Source organism: Typopeltis vanoorti, chromosome 20, assembly GCF_054136105.1.
Source record: "Typopeltis vanoorti isolate ZY-2024b chromosome 20, IOZ_Tvanoo_1.0, whole genome shotgun sequence".
Taxonomy (NCBI): Eukaryota; Metazoa; Arthropoda; class Arachnida; order Uropygi; family Thelyphonidae; genus Typopeltis; species Typopeltis vanoorti.
The window spans coordinates 56841784-56861512 of NC_143568.1; the positions used below are offsets into that span (position 1 = coordinate 56841784).

General features: G+C 34.7%; 1 protein-coding gene across 2 annotated transcripts in view; it reads right to left on the reverse strand.

Moving 5' to 3' along the window:
* Nucleotides 1–19729, reverse strand: part of Sara (Smad anchor for receptor activation) — a 418622-nt gene that overhangs the window by 159841 nt on the left and 239052 nt on the right. For both annotated transcript variants that reach the window (XM_090410157.1, XM_090410156.1), the window contains one exon: nucleotides 9805–9969. In XM_090410157.1, the coding sequence (XP_090266283.1) occupies nucleotides 9805–9969 (165 nt within the window). The remainder of the gene's footprint in view (nucleotides 1–9804; nucleotides 9970–19729) is intronic.

Below are 19729 nucleotides of genomic sequence, written 5' to 3' on the forward strand. Positions count from 1 at the left end.
AGAATGTCATATCCTCACTTCCCTCAGACTTGGAAGGCTCGGCTAGACAGAAAGTTTATAATATATAAATAATTAAATAAAGGTGTTCTCTGAGACTTAGAATACAGATATCTTTTAACATGTCATATCTCAGGTAGTCATAAGCTTTTTTTTTTTTTTTTTTTTCATGGCAAAGAAAACACTGACACCAGATGCTCTTGTTTCAGGAATGTGTCTCTTATACTTGTTTCTAAATGGAACAAATGGTCCAAAGCTGAATGATGTCTATGAAAGGACGGAAATACTTTCTAAATACCAGAGAAGGCTGAATTAAAGCCAGCTGATCAAAGTGATGGGTGAATAATTGTTTGCTTGTATTGGATACTTTCCTGGTTTGGGGATGGTAATTAGAACTGACTTCTACCAAGATTCTGGAAAATCTTCTTCTGTAAGAATTCTGATGTATATTAAGAGAAGATGATTCAGACAAACAAAAATATATTGGGAAACTTTCGAGAAACAGCAAAGCTAATAATAATAATGGCAAATACCTGTTGGATTTCTACTCAGGACATGGACTGGTTATCACTAACACAATGTTCAAACATAAAAATAAGCACAAATCCACATGGAGAGAAGAGGCAAGAAATAAGAAAGTCTCATTGACTATATTATTGTTGATAGTGATGTTTTCTCCTTGGTGAGGGACACCAGAGTGTACAGAGGATTTGAAATTGGAAGTGATCACCATTTAGTCTTGAGCAGGATAAAACTGAATTTCATATTGAAAAGAAGCATATGTAAGAAAGTTTTAAAGCAAATAAAAGTTGAGCAATTCTCAGATATGAACAGTAGACTAAAATAGACAAACTTGATCGAAGAAAAAAAGAGAACAGGAACCAAGCCTTGGAGAGTCAGTGGCAAGCCTTAAAGAATCAACAGTGATTGATTCAGCCAGAGGCATGTGGTGAGGTTGTCTATAAGGATAGAAAAATCAGAACTCCATGGTGCACACAGGAAGTTAAAGAGGCAGTGAAAGAAAGAAGAAAGCATATCAAAAGTTACTGGCAAATAAGTCAGCTTGTGCTCTGAGAGAATACAGAGACAAATGTAAGAAAGCTAAACAGTGTGTAAAACTAGCTAAACAAGTCAGGCGAGGACTTTGGTAAGAACATAGAAAATAAATATCAAGAAAGTAGTAAGATATTCTGGAGGTTGTTGAAGAAGCTCAGAAATGGAGGAAAGAGTGCTGTGAAAGGAATTAGAGATGATAATGGTGACATGAAAACAGGAGAAAAAGATATCCTTGAAGTATGGAGTAATTATTTCGAAAAATTGCTAAATGGAACAAACAGTGATGACAGCACAATGGTAAAAAACACTGACCAGGCATGCAGTCAGGAATATATATATCCATACTTGAAGTAGAAAAAGCCATCAAAAGCCTGAAATGTGGAAAGGCAGCAGAAGTAGATGATATTTGACTAGAAACGCTCAAGTATGGTGGTATGAAAGTCTTACAGTGGCTGCACTTCATAGTTCAGAAAGCCTGGACAGAGGGACGAATTCTGGATGATTGGAATAGAGCTCTCATAGTACCCATACATAAAGAGGGAAATAAAACTGAATGTAAGAATTACAAAGATGTTTTTCTACTGAGTGTTCTTGGTAAGATTCATGCAACTATACTTGAGAAACAGTTGAGAAGGATTGTGAAAGAAATGCTTGGTGAAGAACAAGCTGGATTCAGGCCAAATAGAGGATGTTGTTAAACTGTGAATGAAATTGTTTTGTATGTTTTTATTCTTCATTCACATTTAACATAATCTACCATGTACTAAGCAAGACTTGTTTAAATATTATTTGTTAGTCCCTTGCTTAAGATTTATTATTCATGTATTATCCTTGAATTTTATCAGTTATTATTTAATTATACAATTTTAATATAATGTTATGCTATTGAAAGGACTCTGCAGTAAATAACATTTATATTATTACTTTATTCCTTGAATAATATTAAGAGGAACTCTATGTATGTAACTTTTATGTGCCTTATATAAACTGTAACATATGTTTTATTTATTATTATTGGTAAATGAAAGTGAAGGAGAAATTAAGTAACTGTAATATTTTTATTATTATTTTTCATTACTGAGTGTAAAGGTATAACCTTATGTAATGCTAATGCTTATGTTTACGTTTTATTTTGATCATTGCCATGGAGAGAGAAATAAAATGGAATGCGCGAGCATAGGGCGTGAGCTTCGATAATTGGGAGAAAAGGAATTAATGAGTTGGACGAGTGAACAAGTTTAGGCGGGGGAGAAGGAATAGATATAAGCGAGAGGTAAAAGTAAACAAGGACACTGAAGGGCAGGAAATTCAAGGGAGTAGCATTCGGAAGTGTACGGAGACAAGGAGAAAACTTATAGAAAGCTGAGAGTAAAGTCAGCAGTGGCAGTAATAGGAATTTAGTGCCATAATAGGATAATTAAAAGACCAGAAGATTAATAGAAGATTCAGAATAAATCCACTAAGTTTTAGAATTACTACGTATTCCTATATCGCTTTAAAGAAGGATTGTACAAAGTTCAACTTGTTATACAGTAGTAAACATGGATTAATTATTCTGCCTTATAGTAAGCCCGTCAAGAATTGTGTAGCGCAATAAATAATAATTCAGTTATCTCCTTGAAGAATTCTTTTGAACAGTGTTCCAACGGAGTAATAAGTGAATATAGTTTTGATATGGGCTCACATTAAATCTGATGTGCTAAGGATTAATCCTGGTAAGAACAGTCCTATTTTTATTTTATTTCAGTGTGAAGTTTAAGTGATAACTCCATCTCGAATATCCTAACATTTATTGTGGCGTTTCACTGAATTTAGCAGAAGTTAGAAGTTTGAAAGTATTTCCCCTTGAAGTAATAACTGCTGCGATTAATAATGTTATAAGTGCTTGCTAAGTGTTAAATATAGAGTGTAACTGAGTGATACCAGCAAATTTATTTAACAAGAAATTCTGTAGTATTGAACAGTGTGAACAATCTTTGTTATTGAGAGAACTGTGAATTTAGTATCTGAAGATTTGAAGTTTAATTCAATATGAGAGTTTTGCCCTGAAGAACTGAGTTAATTGTATTATCTTATTTTCGGAGTTAAATTTATATACTTGTCATATAACCTTGTATTAAATGTTTTGTTTTATTGATTTCAATATTGTGTGTGCCTGATTCTTTTTCATTGCACCGTTCATGAAAAGTTCGATCCTTGCAGGAGCCCTAAGTGTAAAATATTAAATTCAGCCTGTATGAATAAGGAGGCTGCTAAGTTAATTGAAGATTGATTCTGCTATTTTATATAGGCTAATCTAAATATAAGGTGGTGCAGTATAAATATAAATTTCCCTATATTTTGATTAGTAATCAACCAGCAATTAATTGATTTTATTAAGATCAACTTTACAACAGGATGGCCAACCATAGAGCCAAGAAGGAAGTTCCAACGTCAGGATCAGATCTTCACTTTACGACAAATAGTTGAGAAATCATTGGAATATAACAAAGATCTGGAAAAGGGGATATAGGTGCCAAGAGAGAAACTATTCAAAATGCTACAGTTATATGGTGTCAATGGGGCATTATATCAAGCAATACTTAGTTTTTATTTGAGTTGTAAGTGTCAGCAGTTAGAATTGAAGGAAGTACAGGAAGATGGCTTAATGTTAAATCTGGTGTCAGACAAGGATGTACATCATCCCCTCTGTTATTCATTATCTATATGGATCACATTATGAAGGAAAGTGGTATTAAACATGATATCAAAATTGGAGATATTAATCTCAGCTCTTTGCTTTATGCAGATGATGTTATACTTCTAAATAAATTCCTAAGCCTGCAAGATTCCCTGACTAAATTGAATAACTGTTGTAATAGATATGGTATGAAGGTCAGCAATAAAAAGACAAACAACGAAAATAGGCAGAATCATTGAAAATGTCAACTGTGTTATGAATGGAGAACCTGCAGAACAAGTAAAACATTTCAGCAATTTAGGCACAATTTTTAGTGAAGATGGTAATTTAAATATGGAAATAGACAACAGAATCTACAAAGCTGGTATGGTAGGATGTCAATTCAATAAATTTATATGGAATAAGAGATTAATTAGTCAAAACACTAAATTAGCTGTATACAAGACAGTATTCAAGCCAATTTTAATTTATGGATCTGAGAGCTGGGTCAGAAGTAAAAACATTTGACCAAAGACTAGAGACCGCAGATCTGAGAGTCCTGAGAAAGATTAGGGGCATGAACAGATGGCATCAATGGCAATATCATATTAAAAACAAGGATATTGGGAAAGAACTTGCCACTGTCAGCATCCAGGAATGATTAGCAGAGCTAATCTCAGGTGGTATGGTCACTTAAACAGAATGGGAGAGGAAAGATTATCAAAACAAGTATTCTCTGCCAGCTGTCAGGTTGGTAGGAAAAAGACCCAGAGAAAGACCAAGATATAGGTGGATTGATATAGTAAAAAGTGCCTCAGAAGACAGAAATATAAGATCTGATAATGTTCGAGTCTTGACAGGTAACAGACCGATTTGGAGGAAAATAGATAGGAAGTTAGTAATGATGTAATTTTGCATGTATTACTGTTGATATCCTGTACACCTCTTGAGAGATATATCAGGAATTTGATGATAATGATGATGATATACAAAAGATGAAGGAAGACATTTTATCATTCCATAATTAATGTCATCAAGACCTACTGCAATGATGGTGAGATAGTAAAATAGCTCAAATAATAAATAACTGAGTTTTAACTCAGATGTTTTTTTTTATTAACACTAGATATATTTTCTGAACATGTTTTGCTGTCTACCTGGCTTACAGCATCCTTCAGGTGTTATTTAACATAAGGAAAAAACTGGAAAAAAAAAAAAAACTGTTTCACAACAGCTGCTAGTTCTGTAAACTGAAAAGACTAGAATAATAGTTTAATAATGTGTGTCATTAGGCATGTTATATGCATTCTTTATATTGCTGTGTAAACTCTGATGTAATTGAGGGCATAGGAGAGATCGTGAATGTAACATATTAATTAATGATTAAAATAAAGCTTTAAATATACTAGCAAATGATAAAATTAAAAGAAAATAAGAACTTCAAATCCTATGTAATCAGTTCCTCCAAAATGGCTACTTTAAAAAGAAAAAAAAAAAAATTCTGATGAACCATCCCATGATAACCCAGAAATTAATTACAAAGACACTTAATGTATCCAATACCATATGTTGGCAATGTATCAAGAAAAACAGGCCAAATATTAAGATCAATCAACATCAGAACAGCCTTCAAACCAGATAACATCTTATGAAGTTTCCGACATTTCCCTAAAGAAAAAATTCCATTTTATAAACATACTAGAGTATACAAGATTCTGTGTTCTCTTGGAAAGATGTACACAGGTCAAACTGGGAAAAGTTTCAAAATCCATAACAAAGAACATAAATGATGTTTAAAACAAAAGGGAAGAAAACAGTGAGCTCGCTGTGCACATCCTCAAAGAACATCATAAGTATCCTTCATCACTTACTTAGAAGAGAATTACTGCAAAGGATGGTTCAATGGGTCTTCTTGAGGTCATTCACTCGAAAGGCATACTAAACAGAAACCAATGAATAATTCTCAACATTTGGAAATCATTAATTAATATGGGCGATATTCAAGACCACGGTATGTGATTGCCAGCAAACAGAGGTTTGCACAACAATGTAGAGACCTCACATAACATACTTAATGATACATGTGATTAAACTATTGTTCTCGTGTTCAATTTATAGAAATAGCAGCTGTTGGGAAATGTTTAGTATTTTTTGTCAGTTTTTAGCTTTTGTTAAACAACTTCCTGTATGCTGTTAGCCATACAGACAGCACAACATGTCAAGGAAATACATGGAGTGTTAATAAAAAACATCCTTGAATTCAGAATAAGTCTTTTGGCTCATCATGAATTCTAGCTGATTTATAACTCAAATATTAGATCATGTACTGCTTGATATAATGTACCATCCACACCATATAACTGTAGCATTCTAAACAGCTTTTGTCTTGGTATCTTGTCGTGTGTTTTCCAGATCTACAAAACATTGAAAATACCAAGGATTTGAAAACTATTTGTCTTAGCATGATAATATGATCCTGACAACCTCCTGAAATTCCTGTGTAATTTTCCCATTGTTTTATTTCTCTTTTTAAATAGAAGGGTAGACCTCAAGACCTGTGCTCCAATCATGTGGGATCCAATCTTCTGACCCACCTGAATTATGCAGTACAGCCACTGTAAAATGTTATACCTCTATATTTGAACATTTCTGATTGAATCGAATAATGTTTACTCCAGCTGCCTTTTCACATTTCACATTTTTGATGGTCTTTACTACATGAAGTAATGATATGTACTCCTGATTGCACTCCTCTTGACTATTTTCTATCACTACTCTGTCACTTCTTGTTTCATTCAGTGATCTTTCAAATTACTCCAGACATCAAGAATATCTTCAAGTTCTCATATCACCTTTATCATCTGATTCCGTTTACAGTATGCTTTTTTCAATTTCTTAGCTTTTCAACAGTCTCCAGAACATTTTGTTATATTCTTGATATTTATCTTCTATAGTTTTCCCATGATTTTTGTTTAACTTTCCCACATTGTTTTGCTGCTAACTTATATTTTTCCCTGTATTCTTTTGGAGCATACTGATTGGCTGCTGGGAACATTCAATATGCTTTCTTCTTTTCTATGACTGCCTCTTTAACTTCCAACAGAATTCTGATTTTTCTATCCTTGCATACAACTTCAAGAGTTTCATGAGTGAATAAATCAATGCTTTTTTCGGTTGCTAATAAGTCTCCAATGATTGATTCTAGTCTTCAAATGATTTTATTTTTTCTTAAATAATATTTGTATATTTGAGTGTACTGTTTACCACTGAAAGCAACTGTCTTTGATTCTTCTTAAAACCTTCTTACACACTTTTCAGTATGATTTTCCATTTTAACTCATTCAAGACTAAATGGTGATCACTTCCTATTTCAAGTGACCTGCATACTTGTTTCCTAAATCAGCATGCGAGCATTAATAACAAATTATTATTACTATTATTACTCGATACCTCTGGGGAGCCCAAAGACTCATCGAGGGATTGCACCTACTCTACAACTCTCCATCTCCACCACCAACTACAGCAAGCCACATCATCTACGCCAATCTACCAATACACCAACTGCCATCTACTGTCCACCACATTAGTATTTTCATAGACAATCACAAACATCCATGTCCACGATGGGATACGAACCTGCAGCCTTTTGGCTGGAAAGCGGATATGCTAACCACTCGACCAACCAGGCCAGCAAAAAGAAGAAGGAAGAAAATCCATGAACTACACCAACACCATCTACTGCCTGCCACCACCACCACCATTTTCACAGATGATCACAAACACCCAAGGCCACAGCAGGATTCGAGCCCTCAACCTTTGGTTGGAGAGCAGATATGCTAACCACTTGGCCAACCAGGTTGGTAAATTCAATAAGACATTTCATTTTTTTTTTCTCTTGTGTTTTCTCTTCATGTGTATCTTTATATTAGAACATGGTATTAGTAATGACTAGTCCAGGTCCAGAACAGGAATCCATCAGCTTACATACTATCATTATTAACTAGCTCCTATCCTAAATTTTCCATAACCATTTCTTTATGTCTGATATTCATTTTCTACACTGCTGTTAAGATCAACTTTTCTTTTTGTCTTTCTCTAATTACTTGAAAAATTCCTCTACTTCTTTAGTAAAATCTTCTGTGGGATCACAGGCACAAATAAGCCTCATTCTCCAGTTCCCCATCACTCTGCTGGAAATAATGTCAGCAAAGGTTGGTCGATTGGTACAGCTTCTGCTAATAATGACTCACACAAAAAGTTAAGCAAGTTTGAGTGCAGTTAGTAGTTGGAAGGGATTCAATCGTTCGATGCTGATGGCACACTCTCCCTCGATGAGTCTTTGAACTCCCTGGAGGTGTCACATAATAATAATAATGTCTGTTGTTCAAGAAGCTTATTGTGCTTAATGCTGAAAACCACAGCTACTCCTTCCTTTCCCTGCTCACTACAACCAGAATATAGCATCTTGTAGAGGTTATTTAGAAGAATCTCACCCCCCCCACACACACACACTTCCCATTTTGGTAACACTATTATTATCTGGTACGTCTCTAGTTCTTCTGACAGTTCTGCTTCTTTTCCACTGATATCTCTTATACTGATGCTGACAATCTTCAATACTGCTGATGGTGATATGGAGTTCATGGAATTATAACAATTCCAATGGCCATAATACTATTCTGAAAGAGAAATTCACTGTAACAAACTATTTCTTTGAACAGTTTTTTTATTGTATGTGCGCATGCAGGTGTGTGTAGATTCCCTATAAGTTGGTTACAGTAAAAGTTAACTTATGTATTGGTTTGTAGATTTTTTTTTCTTTGCTTTACTACTGATCAAAAACGGTTTACTCTAATTTTATCAAATAACTTGAAAAAAAAAAAAAATACCCAAATGAAAATGATGGCAAACCATCAAATCTAATGTTCAACTCTGAATTATTTAGCCTGGTCCTCCTTAATCTACATAACTGAAAAACTTTGAATTCTTTAGAGTATATTTTCAAGTTCTTTTCTGTAGAACAAAAAATTAAGTTAGACATTTTTCAGAATATTTTTTTCTTCTTTAAATCATGATATGCTCTTTCAATGAACACTTACCTTAAAACTGCCCTATTGTTAGGACTACAATTAAATCATATAAGTATAAAATAGGATTGATTCACATATGTGTGTGTGCTATATATACATATATAATGCTATGTGTGTGTGTGTATATAGCATTCACCTGCAATTATATTTTCTATATAGTCGTGGTATTCACATATCATATGTTAATACCATGTTACCATTATACTGTAAACATTGACTTTGATTTTGAATGATTTTGCATGTATTAAAGTACAGTCCTCCCCACTACACACACACACACACACACACACACACACACACATAGGATTACAGATTTCCAAAAGAGTAAGAAATGCCAAAATTTTGTGAACTGCTCTACATTATATGAAGAGGTTTTAACTGCCTTTGAGAGAGAGAGAGAGAGAGAACAACTTTCTCAAAATTTGAGACCTACAAGTTCAACAAGAGGATAATAGAAATCATATGGTCAGTCTATACTGTTAATTATAAGTGTTTCCACTTGGTCTGCAGATAAAGCTTATAAATGTTCAACATATCTGAGAGAAAACTTTTGTATAGATTCTATTTTATTTATCACACCCATCTACAATGAGTCAAAACAGTGAATTTGCCTTGATATGATGCATAACCAGTAGATGAGTGGATGACTAGCCTAGGCCAATTAGGCATTATAAGTTACTACAGTACCGGTCTTCCAGTATATGCACCGAGTTGAGTAAACAGAGCTATCTTTAAAAAATAAAAATAAATAAATAAATAAATCGATTTTGTTCTCATATTACTTATTGTTAAGAATCACTAGAGTTCACTTTCTTGGTTTTACTATTATTATTATTTTTTTTTTTCCTTAGCTTAAGAGCAGATTTTTTTTTCTATTGGTGAGGAATATAACTTTTATGACTAAAAGCAGTGAAAGAGAGTAGGGGGGAAAAAGTATATAATAAACATGGTTCAATATTTTAATATTTCTCCACTAACTTTTTAATAGTATATTTTAATTACCTTTGCTAGCACTATCATAAATAGAAGTAAAGAGCTGAAAAACATCACGAGGTATGGTATTTTCATTTGTCAATCTTTCTAAGATAACCATAACTTCATCTTGACCAACAGTCACAAGACCACGACTTGTGAAACACCAACACTCTTTATCAATGCAGCAATCCACTAAATAGAAAAGAGCACATTTAAAAATATAAACATAAGTCACTCAAATCTTTCTGTAAGAGATTTTACTAAACTACATAGCCTTAAACACTCCACCTTCCCCCTTTTTTTGTGATGACAAAAATGGAGGTGGAAAGCAAACTCCACTATGACAATAAAAATATATTGATTTTTTTAAATTGCTAAAAAAGAAAAAGAAAAAAAAATGGGGACCCTTCTAAAACTTTGCTATCTTTCATATATTAAACCAAAATGTTTGTCATGCAAATCCTGTGTGAAAATTTGAAGTGCCAGTTTTCATACAAAATAAAAGACAGATTATTTCTATCTGATTTTCAAGTCATAAACTAATATTACATCAATTCCTCACATAGTGTGATGAGAAAATAACCGATTGCAAGTCAATTTAAATAATCGGTGACTGGGACCTCTTTAATTGTTAACATGATTTTCCTGAAATAAAAAGGATCATTCTTGTGGGCAATAAAACAAATAATCATTTTATAAAAAAAATTCTTATTTAGATTTTCTAACTATGCTGTTTAATATAATAATTTGCAACAAAGACTATACAACACACATTTCACTATTATTAATTCCTGCAAGTTAATTGGAATCCCATTAAACTTAAAATAATACAGGTATTATTTCAGAGAAAATTTCCATGTCACTCCTCTAAAATAAACTATTATTTTAATGGCTAATATAGCCTACTTTCATTCAGGAGTGCCCCTTTTTTTACAATGTCATTGGCTCTTTACCCAAAATTCTATGGCAATTACTGAAGTGTTATAAAACTAATATATGAAGAATAAAAAATAAAAACTAGGAGAAGTTTTAGACATACCTTTTTGGATGTTGTTTTCTTTCTCCTTATTCCAGGCGATGTGCCTTCATATGCTGTTAAGCTGTTAAAGGAAGGGGGTTTTGGGAGAAAGTGGGGGTAAAGTAATGTGGGGGGAATTATTTGGAAAAAACTCAGGTTTTTTAATATATATATATATAAATATTATTATTATTAAGGGGTAGAAAGCATTTTGGGAGAGGTTAAGAGAAGGATCTGAAGAGAGGAGTTATTTTTGGGGGAAAGAGGAGGGATTTAAGGAAAAAGGTCAGGGGTGGGAACCGTTTCGACAATTGTTGTCTTCGTGACTAGGGAGAAGTGGATGCTATGTCATGTTGGTTAGGTGTTTCTGTCTTTGGTGTACTTGTGTTCTCTCCTATTGGTCGGAGTCATGACCTAATTTTATGTTGTGGGGCTTCCAACTCTCAGAGATTATGTAGGGTCAGTTGACGTTTATTATGTTTTCATCACATTTTATGGCTATCATTTACGATATTCTAAGTATTGTTTCGTTGTCTTGTATGTCTAATATTATGGCCTCGTCGATTTGCAGGGTATGTTTTTGTTCAAGGGCGTGGACTGCTATCTCAGTTTTTCCTATACTTTGTATCCCGTTTTTCTTTTGGTTGTTGCTTTTTTATTGTTTAAATGTTCTGGAATAGGGATGTTAGAGTCACAGAAGTGTTCTTGTAGTCTAGTCCATAAAGACCTGATGGTAGAATCTGTGTAGGTGACATCACATTCTTTTTGGCAGGGAAATTTGTAAACAACGTTTGGTGTTCTAATATTTCTTTGTGTGTGTGTGAGGTTTGTAGGCTTTAGAAGTGTTGCCCATTTTTGGTTTGTGGTGAACACTAGTTTATAGTCAAGTGTGCTTGAAAATGTATTTGTAGGCTTTGTATATGTTCTGAATGTATATGGCAGTTTGATAATTTTTTTTGTGTTGGGAAGTTTGTTTTCATTGTTGGGTTGTTTTGTCTGGTTTTCGCTGTTTTGTTGGCATAATTTATAAGTTGTGTTGTGTTGGGTAATTCCATTTTTGAAAAATTTTTGTTAACTTCTTTATTTCTGTGTTTAGATAATTACGGTTTGTTGAAAACTTGTAAACATTCATGAATTGTGTTAAAGATGATTGATTGTTTAATTGAATAAGGATGGAATGAGTTAAAATGGAGGTAGTTTCCAATATGTGTGGGTTTGTGGAATATTTTCGTAGCTATTTTGTTGTTTGTTTTGACTAATGTCAAGTTTAGGAAATTGATGGATTTGTCTTGTTCGGTTTGTATGGTGAATTTTAGTCTGTTGCTGTAATCATTAAGGGAAGCCTGTAAGGTGGTGATGCGTGTTGGTTCTCCAATGCATAGAATATCGTCCACATATTGGCCATAAAGGGTGATGCTGGGTGGGAGGAAAGGGTTGAGTAGGAGTGATTCTGTGTGTGGTTGGAACAATTCAGCTAAATGTCTGCCGATGTTTTGTCCCATAGGGAGTCCAAAAATTTGGATGTATAATACATGTTGTTAAAGCTGAAAAAGTTTGATGAGATTACTAGTTTAGGTTTATGATATCACTTTGTGTTAATTTTGTTCATGAATATAGTGTGTGGTCTTCTGTGAGTAGTGTGTGTACAATGTCTAATGTTCTGGGGATGTCCACATTGGTGTATAATGAAGTTGCATCCAGTGAAGCAAGGAATAAAGTTAGGTTTTTTATTTTTTGGATAAAGTCGTCTGTGTTTTTTATCATAGATTTTGACGTTGTTTGTAACAGTTTGATAGTTTGGCTACGAATTTCGATAAGGATGACGTGGTGGTGTTTTTGGAAGAGACTTGGCCGTATTGGATAACCAACTTTGCCAGTGTTGATTTGGCTGAACATATAAGGGTTACATGTGGTGCGAGGTGTTGTGTTTTTCATTGTGATTTTGTCTATCTTGTTCTGTTTTTTAGAGTGTGTAGGATGTTGTTGATTTGTTTTATGAGGTTGGGGATCATTTTGGTATGTGTGTTGGTCGTTTAAAATAGCTGCTATTTTGTTGTGGTAATCTGTTTGGTTTATAGACTACTGTATCACCTTTGTCTGCTTTTGTGATCATTATATTCGGATTCTTTTTTTAATGATATCAGGGCTTTGTGCAGGTTGAGAGTAATGTTGTGTTTTACTATTATTTTACTGTTTATGATGGTGTTTATTTTCTGGAATATTATTTCTGGAAAAACAAACTTTTCCAGCTTTAACAACATGTACATCCAAATTTTCGGACTCCCTATGGTACAAAACATCAGCAGACATTTAGCTGAATTGTTCCTAGCACACATAGAATTACTGCTACTCAAACCTTCCCTCCCACCTGGCATCACCCTTTATGGCCGATACATGGACGATATTCTATGCATTGGAAAACCAACATGCATCACCACCTTACAGGCGTCCCTTAACAATTACAGCAACAGCAAACAAGACAAATCCATCAATTTCCTTAACTTGACATTAGTCAAAACAAACAACAAAATAGTTACGAAAATATTCCACAAACCCACACATATCGGAAACTACCTCCATTTTAACTCATACCATCCTTATTCAATTAAAAAATCAGTCATCTTAATATAATTCACAAATGCTTACAAGTTTTCAACAAACGGTAATTATCTAAACACAAAAATAAAGACTTCAACAAAAATTTTTCAAAATCAGAATTATCCAACACAATAATAAATTTAGTTTAATCCTTTATCCAAGTGTGAGCAAACAAAGTTCGTGCCTGAAAGTATCTTCAGGACTGGGGTAAGGTGGTACAACACCGGGCAACTCATTGCAAAGATGGAGCAAGCTAACATCACTCCTATCTCAGTATCTCCCATAATGCAAAACACATCTCCTTGCGGATATGTATAATGTTATGCATTAAGGGAAGGGCCACTACCCAGACTAGTTTTGACCTCTTTATTGAGGTCTCCTCAGTGGGAGCCAGGCCCAAGTGGAGATACCAGGCAGACTTTGTTTGCTCACACTTGGATAAAGGATTAAACTAAATTTATTATAGTCTAACCAAGTGAAAAATAAACTTTCAACATCTTTCTCTAAATCCAGAGTAATTTAATAAAAAGGTGGCACACCGTCTGGCAACTCCTATAGGTAGAGATGACCTCGCTAATGCTTCTGCCTGGTATCTACACTTGGGCCTGGCTCCCACTGAGGAGACCTCAATAAATTTCAAAACTAGTCTGGGTAGTGGCCCTTCCCTTAATGCATAACATTATACATATCCGCCAGGAGATGTGTTTTGCATTATGGGAGATACTGAGATAGGAGTGATGTTAGCTTGCTCCACCTTTGACGAGTTGCCCGGTGTTGTACCAGCTTACACCAGTCCTGAAGATACTTTCAGGTGTAAACTTTGTTTGCTCACACTTGGATAAAGAATTAAACTAAATTTATTATAGTCTAACCAAGTGAAAAATAAACTTTCAACATTACCCAACACAACTTATAAATTACGCCAAAAAACAGCCAAAACCAGGCAAAACAATCCAACAACCGCAACAAACTTCCCAACACAAAAAATTATCAAACTGCCATACATCCAGAACACATACAAAGCCTACAAATACATTTTCAAACAACACACCGACTATAAACTGGTGGTGTTCACCACAAACCAAAAATTGGCAACATTTCTAAAACCTACAAAACCTCACACACACGCACAAAGAAATATTAGAACACCACAACGTTGTTTACAAATTTCCCTGCCAAAAAGGGAAATTCATCTACACAGGTTCTACCATCAGGTCTTTATTGAGTAGATTACAAGAACATTTCCGTGACTGTAACATCCCTATTCCAGAACATTTAAACAATAAAAAACACAACAACCAGGATACAAAGTACAGGAAAAACTGAGGTAGCGGTCCACATCCTTGGATAAAAACATACCCTGCAAATCAACAAGGTCACTTCTCACACTAGTCCAAAAGACAAGAGTTGTCGAAACGGCTCACACCCTGTAACTCCTGCCCAACCTTTTCCCTTAAATCCTGCCTATCCCCCCGAAAAAATAATTCCTCTCTTCAGATCCTTCTCTCACCCCCCCTTCCCAAAACACGCTCTTACCCACCTTAATAATAATAATATTTATACATATATTAAAAAAAAAACGGGTTTTTTTCAAATAATTACCCCCACTTCCCCCCCCCCCCCCAAAAAAAACCATTCCTTTAACAGCTTAACAGCATATGAAGGCACATCGCTGGGAATAAGGAGACAGAAAACAACATCCAAAAAGGTATATCCAAAATTTCTCCTATTTTTTATTCTTCATATATTACTTAAGTATAAAGAGCTAATAAGCTTCATTTCGGCAATGAAAACATTACTTAAATTAAGGGGATATTAATTCCCACATAGTTTTAAAACCGAATGAGAAACTCAAAGATTGGAATCAGAGAGTTTCTTGCCGAATATAGTAAACTATAAAGTATCGGCGAACACTAGCGTTAGCCAATGCAAGTGATCCTAGTACGTGGTACAATCTCGGGCAACTCGTTGCAATGGTGAGTAAAGTTCAGATCGCTACTCTTAGGTATTTACCATAATGTAAAAACACATTTCCTAGGAAATGTATGCTGTTATTACATTATGGAGGGAGGTCACTACCCAGACCGGTTTCAGCCTTTTTTGAGGCTTCATCAGTGAGTAGCTAGACCCAATGCCAAAGTGTATAGCGAAAAGAACTTATGTACTTTGCGAACGAGTTTTCCAAACAGGTGCAACCATTAAGTTACTTAAGTATAAAGAGCTAATAAGCTTCATTTCGGCAATGAAAACATTACTTAAATTAAGGGGATATTAATTCCCACATAGTTTTAAAACCGAATGAGAAACTCAAAGATTGGAATCAGAGAGTTTCTTGCCGAATATAGTAAACTATAAAGTATCGGCGAACACTAGCGTTAGCCAATGCAAGTGATCCTAGTACGTGGTACAATCTCGGGCAACTCGTTGCAAAGGTGAGTAAAGTTCAGATCGCTACTCTTAGGTATTTTCCATAATGTAAAAACACATTTCCTAGGAAATGTATGCTGTTATTACATTATGGAGGGAGGTCACTACCCAGACCGGTTTCAGCCTTTTTTGAGGCTTCATCAGTGAGTAGCTAGACCCAATGCCAAAGTGTATAGCGAAAAGAACTTATGTACTTTGCGAACGAGTTTTCCAAACAGGAAAATATGTACTTTGCAAACTCGTTCGCAAAGTACATAAGTTCTTTTCGCTATACACTTTGGCATTGGGTCTAGCTACTCACTGATGAAGCCTCAAAAAAGGCTGAAACCGGTCTGGGTAGTGACCTCCCTCCATAATGTAATAACAGCATACATTTCCTAGGAAATGTGTTTTTACATTATGGAAAATACCTAAGAGTAGCGATCTGAACTTTACTCACCTTTGCAACGAGTTGCCCGAGATTGTACCACGTACTAGGATCACTTGCATTGGCTAACGCTAGTGTTCGCCGATACTTTATAGTTTACTATATTCGGCAAGAAACTCTCTGATTCCAATCTTTGAGTTTCTCATTCGGTTTTAAAACTATGTGGGAATTAATATCCCCTTAATTTAAGTAATGTTTTCATTGCCGAAATGAAGCTTATTAGCTCTTTATACTTAAGTAACTTAATGGTTGCACCTGTTTGGAAAACTCGTTCGCAAAGTACATAAGTTCTTTTCGCTATACACTTTGGCATTGGGTCTAGCTACTCACTGATGAAGCCTCAAAACAGGCTGAAACCGGTCTGGGTAGTGACCTCCCTCCATAATGTAATAACAGCATACATTTCCTAGGAAATGTGTTTTTACATTATGGAAAATACCTAAGAGTAGCGATCTGAACTTTACTCACCTTTGCAACGAGTTGCCCGAGATTGTGCCACGTACTAGGATCACTTGCATTGGCTAACGCTAGTGTTCGCCGATACTTTATAGTTTACTATATTCGGCAAGAAACTCTCTGATTCCAATCTTTGAGTTTCTCATTCGGTTTTAAAACTATGTGGGAATTAACTTCATATATTAGTTTTATAACACTTCAGTAATGCCCTAGAATTTTGAGTAAAGAGAGAAACACCTAACCAACCTGACATACCATCCACTTCTCTCACGAGTCCCAAAGACAACGGTTGTCGAAACGGCTCAGACCCTGTAACTCCCGCCCGACCTTTTCCCTTAAATCCCGCTTATTCCTCAAAAAAAATAATTCCTCTCTTCAGATCTTTCTCTCATCCCCCTCCCAAAACACACTCTACCCACCTTAATAATAATAATATTTATACATATATTAAAAAAAAAACGAGTTTTTTCAAATAATCCCCCCCACTTCCCTCAAAAATCCCATTCCTTTAACAGCATATGAAGGCACATCATTGGGAATAAGGAGACAGAAAACAACATCCAAAAAAGGTATGTCCAAAATTTCTCCTATTTTTTATTCTTCATATATTAGTTTTATGACACTTCAGTAATGCCCTAGAATTTTGGGTAAAGAACCAATGACTTCATAAAAAAAGGAGCACTCCTAAATGAAAGTAGGCTATATAAGCCATTAAAATAATAATTACAATAATACATTAGTACAGTGGGTAGGCTAAGATTTGTTAATCAGGAAACTCTGCCTCAGAGATTAAATACAGGTTAGGTTATTTTTGGATAGTAGCAGATGGGCAGGGCACTGATCTCACACTACAAAAAATAATTCATCTATTACAGGGGTGTTCAACTCATCGATCGTAGAGCAATTTTTGGTCGATCTCTTGTGTATTCCTCCTTACTTAAAAATTTAATTAAAACTGAAAACATAATATTTTATTTATCGTTATTTTGTATTATTTTTAATTCACTTTAAGTGTATTGCTATTGTTTATTTATTTTTCGTTAAAATTGTCAAATCAGTAATTTTCTTATAAGTCTGGGTAAATGAATTAATTTGGATTAGTGGAAGTCAAACAGCGAGCCGAGTGAATACGATTATAAGCAAAGTGAAAAACTCGATTGTAGCTTAAATATTAAATATTCCAAAGCACATTACATCGATTTTTTACTGAGGTTAAGTTCCATGTGAATATTGTAAAAAAATAAACTTTGTTTGTCTCTGTATAGTTTGTATTAGAGGTTTTTGTAAATAACTCTTTTGAAGCTAACTGTATATACTGCTTTAATAAGAATATGTCAGTGTTAAAAACAAAGGCAATGTTAATAAACTAAAGACTTAATTCTGTATGTTAGTCAAGTAAATATTAGTTTAATATCCAACGTTTCACTGACTGATATCTGTCAGCATTTTCAAAGGAATACACTGATAAGCAATAGAAAGTAACAAAAACTAAGAAACTAACCAACAATTCTAAAAATAATATAAAGTTATCACTGTGCATGATACAATGATATAATACGCGTCACAAGTGTAACGTTTTATTTGTTGAGATATTTAATGTAATTTTCATGAAAGTTCATTTCTTTTTGGTTAAATGATCTAATTAGAGTTTTCCATATATCTGGTAAGATTAGGCCTTGATTTTTATTTAAGTTACCTGTTGAACGGGCGACTGTAGCAGCTTCTTTAAATATTCTGGAATAGTAGTTGTCTTCTATGTAGGGCATATGACTCATATCCCATTCAATATTATGGTTGGTAGAGGCAAAGTGTGAAAACAGGCTTGATATATACTGTCTGTTATTCCTTACATAGCCTATGTGTTCTTTCTTTCTTGTATCAAAACTAGATGTCTGTCCGATGTAATTAATACCGCAAGAACAGGGTATGCTATAAACTCCAGATTATTTGTAGAAAGGATTGCTATCTTTTGGTGATCTTATAAACTTTTGAATGGTCTCAATAGGTTTGAAGGTTACTCTGATATTATATAGTTTTAGAAGAAGAGCTAATTTTCTGGATATGGTACTAACAAATGGAATTGTTACAGAGCTGATGTATTGGGTTTCATCTCGTCTTTGTGGTATGTCACTAAAGAGAATCTTGTTGACGATTCTTGTAGGGTAGCCATTTAGGGATAGATTTCTGGATATTTTCATTAATTCTTCTTGTAGGTGGCCAGGTGTTAAGTCGGAGTGAAACAAAATATGAAAGAAGATTACATTTCACTCAGACTTAACACAGTTCTCACTCTCTTGGAGAAAATAATGATTTTTTCAGAAATGAATAAGCACTTGTATAGCAATCTTAATTTAGTTTTATGTCTTTTATATTATATTGTATTGTGAAATTTTATTATGTATGGCTGCTTAGTCTCAAATACTATGTAAGTACCTGACAATTGCTGGGAGAGAAATAATATTCAAAAATGCGAAATGGCCGACTTCAGAAACACATAATACTGTGTACAAGCATATCCGTTAGTAAGCACGGTGCTTCTCCCCACCCCTCCACCGCTACACTCCGTAAGTTATGAGAGGATTCGGCGTGCGGCGCTAAGTGCCCTGTGACGCGAAGAAAGATGACGTAGATGGCAATGACGAAAGAGAAAGGGGTGGCGCAACGCTTAAAAGTGCATGTAACGCTGGAGACAAGGCTTTTTAGACATTTTCCTGCTGCTGTGTTCCTGTGCCCTGGTAGGTCCAGCTGGTGTGGAGACTCCACGTGGTTTTCCTTTGTTCAAGGAGATATCAGAAGAATGACCAGGAAGCCTGCCAGTCGGAAACTAGCCCAGCAGACTATATTTGTGGAAGACTACAGAAACATCCGACTATGAAGTACAGAGGGAATCCGTAGCGAACATCCTGAGAATGCGTGGGCAGATATCCGACAAGATAAGGAAGCGGCCAAAGTAACATACGAGCAATTGCTAAGGTGCAAAATTTTATATCTCCTATCTAGTGGAAACGATTAGGAAGATTTTATTG